This window comes from Scardinius erythrophthalmus (genome assembly GCF_964197995.2).
Source record: "Scardinius erythrophthalmus genome assembly, chromosome: 21".
Classification (NCBI taxonomy): Eukaryota; Metazoa; Chordata; class Actinopteri; order Cypriniformes; family Leuciscidae; genus Scardinius; species Scardinius erythrophthalmus.
Genome location: NC_138241.1, coordinates 31880796 through 31891156, shown reverse-complemented (window position 1 = coordinate 31891156; position 10361 = coordinate 31880796). Strand labels below are relative to the sequence as shown.

The 10361-nt window shown below is 38.8% G+C and overlaps 1 protein-coding gene across 1 annotated transcript; it reads right to left on the bottom strand.

Moving 5' to 3' along the window:
* Positions 1–2561: 2561 nt before the first annotated feature.
* On the bottom strand, positions 2562–8269 carry dact2 (dishevelled-binding antagonist of beta-catenin 2). Its single transcript, XM_081350871.1, has 4 exons — positions 7875–8269; positions 5442–5574; positions 5016–5303; positions 2562–4854 (listed from the first exon to the last, which is right to left on the bottom strand). The coding sequence occupies exons 1-4, from the start codon at positions 8127–8129 to the stop codon at positions 3014–3016; spliced, it is 2517 nt and encodes an 838-aa protein (XP_081206997.1). The 5' UTR covers positions 8130–8269; the 3' UTR covers positions 2562–3013.
* Between the last annotated feature and the right edge of the window lie 2092 nt (positions 8270–10361).

Below are 10361 nucleotides of genomic sequence, written 5' to 3'. Positions count from 1 at the left end.
TGATGCCAAATACAGTGGTACAGTTCTACAGGAAACAGTTGTATGTTACATGTTGTTTTGGTTTATATACTATATAATACCATACTAATGCTATTACCATACTATTACTAATACTAATACTAATAATATACTAATACTATATAATACTTTGGAAGTTGTTTAAGCATTGTGCATCTTTAAATATCCAACTCTTGTATGGTATCAGTTTATGTATCAAAATCACCTCTAAGGAATCATTCTTCATGTTGAAACCACAGAGTCATCCATGTGGATAAATCTTTCAAAGGCTGTCCAGGTCAGAGGAGGCTGGAGTCCCAGTGGGTGTTGACTGTGCATGGAAGACTTGAGCCATAATGAGATCCCTAATAACAGCAGTAACCCTTCAGAGTAATATGCCTCCTGTGGATAACCAAAATTCACAACTAGTCCAGCCGTCTGTCTGTTTCTTCATCTTTTGTCCTGCATGTCTAACTTCCTTTAGGTTTGTTTTTCATGCCATACACCTGTCTTTATTCTGGCTTCTCTCTCTCTACCAAGCATCTTCCTGCTGTGTATTGATCCTCTCTGTTTCTCCTTCCCTTCTCCGCCATCCTCTGAGTTCATTTTACACTATAGAAGAGTGTGAAATCCCCAGGTTATACTCATTAACATTAGAGTGGTCATATGTTGGGTTTTTATTGATATTCATCCAAGTTTACTACATTAAGCATCCTTTTGATGATTGTTTTATATGTCAGAAGCAAGCTGAATTTGAGGTTCATTTCTCTCCAGTTTTGATGTCAAAGGCTCACAAGTATGCAGAGCGAAATTGCGGTAATACACAAAAATCTAGGTGTGTCAATCAGGTTGCTTAGACCGTTGGACTTTTATCCAATAAAAGAACAATGTTTAAGGCGTTAACATGACCTTTACATTAATTCTTAAGTAATTAAACATAATTGGTGTAAGGTCATGCATGTATACATATTCTGAAACAACAAGATTTCAAAGCTGTTTATCCATGCTTTTGTGTTGAATAGGACTGCTTCATAAGATCTTATGTGATTAAATGGGCATGTTAAAGGTGAACAGCACAATGAAAAAGGCATGCAGGGATAGTAGCTGTTCTATGTAATATGTGTTATCATGGCATGATTTATTCAAACTTCCCCAGATAGAAAACTTGCAAACATAATATTTTAAAATATAGAACTAATATGCTTAATTTTACAACACGCAAACACAGAAGTAGTAAATTAGGGTTGGTCACATACAATGGCCCCAAAAATATTTGGACAAGCTAAATACTTTTTGGGCCAATGATTATAACATCTCTGAATCATTTGACAGTTTAACTTGTGTAAAATGTTTTAACAAATCAATTTAAAACAAGGGGTAAATGCAGCCATTTCAATGCAATTAATTTAGTCAACTTAAAGCAAAGGAAGGTCAAGGCTTGAGGCCAAGCTGGGAAAGAAAGGTTTGGGAGTGTGTGGTCATGACCTCTATGTTGAACCTGTTGACTAGGCATCAGGGAGTGTGAGATGATCCAGCTAGACAGCTGGTGAAGGTGAATGCAAACACAGGGTCAGGCTTGCTGGCCTTGACCCAGCGCCAAAGAAAAACAGAGTGACCTATGCTCTCTATAATCTCGTGATTTGCTTGATGTTCTCAGACACAGATGCAACTCTGTCTGACACAATCACGATTATTACACATGATTTTGGGGTTTTATGATGCTATGCACTTAGAAGAAATTACTTTTTTTTTTTTGCAAGAACTATCATTAATGTTTCAATATTTTGTGCCGTAAGTGTTGCATTTTAAGGCAAGTTAATAGATAAAGAGGAATTTCAATGCAGTGCTCGCTTAACAGGCACTGTAAATTATGCTTCTTATATAAATCCCCTTCCCAGAGCCAGAAACAGTCTTAAAATACATGGTCAGTTGTGTTGAAGGGTTGTGTGTGTGTGCATTGTCATGGTGATAAGACCAAGCAGTGTAGTAAATTGTAAGTAAAAGTTGATGACATTCTAGAGTCTGTTAAGAGAGTTAAGCTCCTTTCAACCCAGACTAGCAAAGATAAAACGCATCCAGGGGCCCGAGGACCATCTGGTCTTCACCTGTGTTGAGTCTATTCAGAAACCAAAAACCCCATTCCAACCTCTGTGACACTACAGGAATTTTAATAGAGATTCTAAGACAGAGTAAAAGAATGAGATTTAGAGATTTTGTCTACTCTTTGATGTCTGACATCTATTCTTCTCTTGGTTTTAATGCTCATCTTTCATTGATTGTTGCTTTAACAATTTTTTCACCTCCTTAACAGACTTGCAGCCTCAAAGCTCTCACATTTTTCTAGAAGATCCACTATGGATCTGATCTTGCATGGATAAAAAGCTTGCACAGATACAAGCACACTCTGAGGTGGGACAATGGACTCTTGAATGCATATCTGGTATGACCACTTAATACTGAAAGTTATGTTCCTATGTTTTACTTGCGCTATTATTTTAACATAGACAATATGGATAAGAAAGTAAAGGGAAACTCCATTAAAAATAATATGCATAGCTGAAATTAACGTGGAAAAAGCAACAGATTTTTATTGAATTACATAAAGTACAGTTCTGTACCAAAAGCAGTTTTCACATTTGATTACAAGATATTCAAAGACCTTATTTACAGTTTATATATATACATATCAACAGAGGATGTTAATGTTGTCGAGAAGCCCAATTTTTTCAGCAAAAAAATACACGTATGACTGAATCGCTCAAGTCTTGTGATAGTTGTGATAGTGTTTTGGGTTTAAGTTAGCTGGACCTCAGTGATCAGTTGTGGAAATTACAACATATGACAGTATTGGATTTGAACCCTCCAAATACTCTTACGAGTTACAGGTTGTTTGGATTACAGGTGCAAATGAATAATGACCAGTTTTAAGATTGGTAAAAAGGGCTCCAAGTGAGTCCCAAATTTCAGGTGAAGCTAACGGTTTACTTGACAAAATCCACCTGAAACCTTAGTGAAGCTATACCAAAGTCATAACCTTGAGTGACGCTGGCTGAAAGCGGCGGATCTTCTTCTTCAGTGCTCTGGAAGCTTTGATGCGGCAGGCCGCTGGTTCTGAGCGATGTTGTTGCTGAAGAGAAAACCCTGCTGCCGTGGTCCCCATCGCTGCCTGAGCCCACACTAAACCCCCTTCATCTTCCTCTTCTTCCTCCAACAGGTCCTCCTCATCCAGCGAGAGACTGCTGTCCGAGTCTGAGGCCGTCTGAGAGCCCTGGCTGGACTCGCTGTCCCCAAAACGGTTTGTGGTGTAGTTGCTCATCTCTCCATCACTGCTTGCTGCGATAGTAGAGTGAAAGAGCGACGCACACTCGGCAGAATACTCAGAGAACTCTGACTCACAACGAGGAGGATAGCGGCTGGAGTTTGGCGCAGCGGGATATCTAGATTCTAAGTAACTGAAGTAAGAGGAGGTGGAGAGCGAGTGAGGAAGGGCCCGTGGAGGACAGCCCCAATGACCTGAGCGAGGTCTGGCACTAACACTCCTTACCATGGACACCTTTCGAGAGTTCAAGACTTCTTTGGATCTCTGGGTGTGGAGAGTTGGGGGCAACGGGATCTCAGAAGCGGAAGGCCATTTCCGAGAACTCTGTTTCTTTTTGGCTTGATCCAGAGGAAGGTGCACAGGTTCAGGGGCTTTACGGGACTTTGTGGACTTGGAGGTTTGACTCTGTTGAAGGTGAGGGTTGTTTTGGGTGTGGTGTGAGTTGAAATGTCCATTACAACTGCAATCTGAGCAAGAATTTATCTGGGACTCTTCCAGATTTGTCATTTTCCCTTTGCATGTGCTGGACTGCTTTAAGTCAGCTCGGGTTTTGGTGCAGAACTCTCGAGACAAGTGTTTTTGCTGCTGTTTCTTTGAAGATTTTTCTGAGCTCTTCTTTTTCAGTTTTACAGATTTAGTTTTCTTGTCTGCCTGACGCACTTTCACCCTCTGAGACCCTGCAGGAACAAACTGTGCATGGACAAACTCTGATGGAGGTGTACCACCCTTATCATCAAAAGAAGCTTGACCGTCCTCTCTTCTGAAGGTAAAACTTGATCTCCTCTCTACTAGCTTTGGGACCATAGATGACTCCTTGGGAAAATGTCCATTCCCCTTTTCTGAATGTCCATTGTCAGACTCGGCACCAGTCTTGCCTGTAGCATTCCTTATGGGTAAGTAATTATTTTGGAGATCCATGGAAGGTGCTGAGTGTGTGCCATGGCATGACGTCTGGACCACAATTGCTTTGAAATTGGGCTCCAAACCAGGTGCGTTCCTCTGTTGCTGATTTAGTGCTGAAGATGTTTTTCCAGTCTCCGGTGCATTTTCTAAGGGCATTGTTGTTTGTTGAAGGGATCCCAGAAGTTGAGGAACGTTGAGCTGTCCATATGTCATTTCCTGGAATCTGGGTCTTTGCTCCTGTGTACTGCTAACAGTATCGTTTCTTCTTATGCCGTTTAACAGGTTTATCTTACTGGAGCTTCGTTGTAGTATCTTGTTAATGTATCCAGCAGACCTGGAGTTTGTGAACCCTTCGATTGGGTTTTGGGTTTCCTCTTCAAGACTCACTTCAGGCGTTCCATCAAGTGCTAATGCACTTCCCTGATCACCGGTGCAACTGAAGATGGGGCTTTGTAAGGCCACAGCATGCAGTGGACTGGGGTAACAGTACACTTCTGTCCCATTGCTAGACACCAGGTTACTCTGGTATTTGGGGTCTACTGAGGGGTTTTGGAGGCTAGCACAGGGTTTAGAGCTCTTCACATCAGTGGATTTGAAGGAGCCAAAACCAGGTGCGATCATTCGGTCGAGGTCCCCTGAAAGAAGAACCCAAGAAAAATTTGATCAAGATACTTTACATTTCAGAAGTTAAGCTGGTTATGACTATAGTGACTACAATAAGAAACAACATATTCTGATAATACATGCCATAGTACTTTGCACAAACTTTACCCTAAGAACACATTTTCATGCTCACCTGTGGAAACAGGTCTTTGCCTTGCTGCTCGAGCGGTTGCTGTTCGTATACAACTGCTACCGAGCTTCACTCCTGAACGTGGTGCATCAGACTGGCCAGTGCTCTCATCAGCAGAACAACGTCGAGACACACCAGTCTGTCTAGAACCATTACGGCCATGTGGCACATATGAGTTGGAGAGAAGTGGAAGCAGACTGGTTTGAGATGAAGAGGAGAGACTCTCGCTGTAAACAGAGGTGCAAGAGTTGGACAGTGAGCCTGAACCACCATCACTGAGCTCGTAGAACCCTGGAAGTAGAAATTAAAAAGTCTTTAAAGGGGAAGCTTTTTATGTCTGTTTGGTGTCATAAATGGAAGAGAAATTACACTCTTCACCTTCAAATGAAAAAGGAAGTATGTGATATGTGAATGGGTATGTTTAGTCACCTGAACTGGGTCTGCTGTCACTCTCTAGGTGTTCAGTGGATGCTTTACACACATCCAGTTTCAGCTCATTGATCTGTTGGTCTAGCTGCTGGAGATGAGTCTTCAATCCCACATCTTGTCTGCGTAGACGTGTCTGCAGGTACAACACACATTCACATATATCAGTCTCAACATGTTAGCATGCAACACAACTGCTGCAACTGCATCCTAACTGCAACTGCAAATACATCACATATCATTCAATATTACATACAAGATATCTGATACATCATGCAATTTTAGCACATTTATGAACCACATGAGCAGAGCTGTATATAAATTCAACAGTTTTTCATGTAACAAATACTAAGCTGAAAGTTCGGGAACAGTGTAAGTGTAATAAACTGTAAGTCATGCACAAAAGAACTAACTAAAGTGTTCTTTGTTAAGCTACTATTCATACTCATTCCAAACTAACCACAGAAGAACATTGAAAACTAGATGCTTCCAGACATTTAATGGCTGATATGACTCCTGCTGTTATACGATGTAGACAAGAGGAGAAAAAAAACAGAAGGAGGAAGCAAATAAAAAAGGAGAGCGGTTGACTATTAACTAGGCAAGGATAAAGGGTAGCCTGGGGGAAGTGCTGTAAGATTACTAAACTCTCTCCTGCAGAGGAGCACAAACTATTGTGTAAACCAAATGTATGGGTCCAAGAGGAAATGGCATGCCAAATACAGAACATCTATAATGGTTGACTGTAAACCATCTTTGCAAAGTAAAGGGTCACACCTTAGCCAAACTCTGACAACGCATACTTTAATCTATTGTCTTTGTACTTGCCAGTTAGTGAAAGAGAACAATGAGGAACACTAATCCAATTTTATCTGAGTGTTTAACCGTAAACTATAGTTGTGTGGATAATGTAACCGGTTGCAACACACCACTTAAAATTCAGAAAATCCTTATGATAATACCCTAAATGTTATAACTAATGGTTTTCTTAACTTAAGAGGGTTTGTTGCATCTGGGAACTAACATTTGGATAAATACGAAGTCAGATCCACCAGATGTTTTCTCAGGGTTCCTAGAGTTTTGACTAGTGAATCTTTTCTTTTTAGAGTGTTCACAATAAGCAATTTATAGGCTGATGAAATAATTCAGAGCAGAGCATGACTAGAACGATTTAATTCACTATAAATATTTCCATGACTTCTAAAAATATATATTTTCCTGGAAATCAAAATTAACTGCACACATACTTCTACATTGGCTACATTCTACATATTGCAGATGGTATCAACTGTGCAGTTTCCCTGTGCTTTGGAAATAAATAATCATTTCGTAATTAATTGAAATGGTGTAAGAGCACTAATGCCAGTCTCTTATATGTCTAAAGACCAGAGTCACTTGGACTATCGAGTATTAGAAGGGTTCAACAAAAGTCCAAAAGGTTCAAACATGCATCGGCTGTGGGGTCAAATCTGTGTCGCCGACCGAGCCACAGTTCCTCTGTTGCCATTCTCATTAAATTGGGTTAATCATCAGAAACGGACCGGCCCCCCTCAGAGCCCTTGATTTATGACCCCTCACTATGACCCCCAGCTGAGCTTGTGATTCAGCAGCACTGGATTCAGTCATCAAGCCTACTGCCAAACCATGCACAAAATACACCAATGAATCCCCCCTACAGTAAGAGCACACAGGAATGTAGGCTTTATGCAAAGATTCTCATTTGCTGGTAGAAAATACACAAACTAATGTAAAAGAACTGACTAAATCACAGAAAACATCTGGTAGATCTATCTACATATTCATCCAAAATGATCACATCAGACATGTTCATACATTTGTAACTAAAATGGATGTCTGAAGGGTTTTCAACGAGCAGTTAATGCTTTTTACATGATTTTGTCAGTTATAAATGAAAGTGTAGACTGTCTTGATGTCGTGGAATTTTTTTTACTAGGCTGGTGTAAATAGTCATATGACTAGAAATAGTCAATAGACAAGAATAGCTGTTTAATCCAGTTTGCTTCTCTAAGATGATATCTTTGTCAAAGCTCTATAAAAGTAAGCCAAATAAAAGCTGTTAAAGCATAATACAGATAATATATGATGCATATTTTATATAAATTGTTGAATATTAATTATTTTTATATTAAAAGGTTTGTTTTAACTCACATGTAAACATGTCAATGGTCACAATTGTGAGCCAGCTGGAAAACACAAAGCCCGATTTTAGTGTTTTTTTAATTATCATTATTAAATGAAAAGTAAAATATAAATATGTGTTTATACTTGCATATAGTCTACATTTTTGTTGCTCACAGTAGCCTATTATAACTTATGTTTTACTCCGTAGTTACTCACTATATACAATTGTGATCAAAATGAACCACATACTTTCATCAAAATTATTGTCACCTTGTCTTTAATAAGATGTCTTACCAGCTGTTGTTTTAGCAGAGTAAGTGTTGCCTCCAGTCTCAGCTCTTCTGTGCTCACGTTCTCATGTTTTGAAGTATCGGACTCTTCTCTGTTCAGGGTCAGAGCCCAGTGCACCATGGCACTCTGTTTGCCCCGGAGGAGATGCAGCTCCTGCAGTCCGGCCAGCGCTGCGTGCAGCCTCTCTCCTGTCCTTCCCCGGTCCATTCCTGCAGCTGCGCTCAGCACACCTGATCCAGATGTTTTTCTCCCCAACATTATCAGACGTGCTGTTTAGTCATATCCAGAGAAGCGAGGGAAAGAATGAGATCCGCTATGTGACTGAGCTTGTCCAAAGTGCGTCCCAGTGCGAAACAACTATTGTGTTTGGACGAAGCGCATGTGACTGTGTATACAGTACCTGTACGGGGCGGTGCACAAAGCAACCCCGCCCACTTTCGCGCTGACCGTGGAAAACCCCGCCCCTCGCTGACTGATTGGCGGACATTGATTAGGCTGGTCAGTGAATTTGCCAATCTTTCTTTGGTAAATGTCTGGGATATTATTCTTAACGAGGTTACGTGATCATATTCCTCGAAGCAGTTGATATCAAGAAAAAGAAAAAAAGTGTACAATTTAATATTCATGAGCTAATACATCCCTCTGTCTGTAGGATTTGTAAAATCGCTGGCGGTCACGTAGATTTCTTTTAGATGGATAGTTCCCCGCAAAATTAAAATTCTGTCATCATTTACTCACCCTCAAGTTATTTGATATTTCGAAGAATGTCGGTAACCAAATAGTTGATAGCCATTGACTTCCATAGTATATATATATATATATATATATATATATATATATATATATATATATATATATATATATATATATATATATATATTCATACTATGGAAGTCAATGGGGCCCATCAACTGTTTGTGCTACCGACATTCTTCAAAATATCTTCTTCTGTGTTCAACAGAAGAAAGAATTTTCATTTTTGGGTGAACTATGCCTTTAAGACCAAATGCTCTGTGTCTTAGAAAAAATATGAATACAAGGACTGTTTTTTTTTTGTTGTTTACATGTAAAAACATGTAAATGGTTATATTTTAATCCGCATTAAACAGTATACTTTTTCTTATGTTTTTGTACTTTTATCCATGTACTTATCCAATAAAGAAATCCATCTTCGTTTGAACAATTAGCCACTAGCGCCCTCTTGCGTACAATTACTGACTTACAGAAAACCTGAAAACCTCAAAATGATCAACATAAAATACCCATTATCGGCATGCAATTATCGAGGTTTTGGACATTTGGGCATATAGTGCATCACTTTGCATAATTCCTCAAGGTAAAAAAAATATATATATATATATATATATATATATATATATATATATATATATATATATATATATATATATATATATATATATATATATATATTATATATATATTTTTTTTTTACCTTTTTTTTTATGTTGACCATGTCATGCATCGAGGAGAGTTATGTTGAGAGTATCCGGAATCCATGTGCATTTTTTGTGATGTAGGCCTACACACAGGAAACGTGAGTTGATGAGAACAGGGCACGATAGCATCAGGGTTCGAGCCCTCATCTCTGGCAGTGGCGCTGTGAGGTAAAGTCAGACTGTACCACACTGTCTTTCCCCTACAGCTTGCATAAGTTTACCTCTGTCAGCCACAAGATGTGGGAGAGGAAGTGAGATACAACGAGAGATACAAAAATAAATACAACAAACAGACATTTCTATGAGTAAGCCAGATAATGCAAAATCTGATAAAGATTAGCCTAAATACAATGTTTTATCAATGTTATAAAATATGAGATGGTTTGATTAGATTTTTGAGTCACCCATCAAAACAAATGAATCGCACAAATCCTGTCCGGGTCAAAATATACCACAACACAACATGACCTAGAGATGTCTTTGTGAGATTCGTCCATACAGTGACATCGCCGAAGTCAAACAGAAACAGAATCTTATATGAGACAATCTAATATACCTGCTATTGTGTTTTACATAAACTTCCCACAGGGAGACACTGTGCTGTGTTACAAAGAAGAGATGTGATGTTACCAGCAGGTGGCGCTATAACACAAGCATTAAGTGCTGTATTTGACCCCTGTGTGAATCTTACTACAACATGGGCACACGTCACCCTATTGATATTGTTTAAATTTTCTTGTTTTATATGTAACATTTTCTGTATATTTTTTATTAATTCATTTTATAATAATTCTTATTCTCAATGGTGATTTTCATTAGATATAGTAGCCTATTTTTAAACTGCTTTACAGTACTATTATACAATGATTTTGTACATTTAAATCAATATATATATTGCATTACAGTAATAAGAATGAGACGTTCTTTTCATTTTGGAGTAAAATATGATGAGGATGTGTTATTGACAGGTTTCATGAAATTTACTCTCTTACACAGTGAAATCTCAGAATGTCATTTTAAAGGTAGGGTAGGC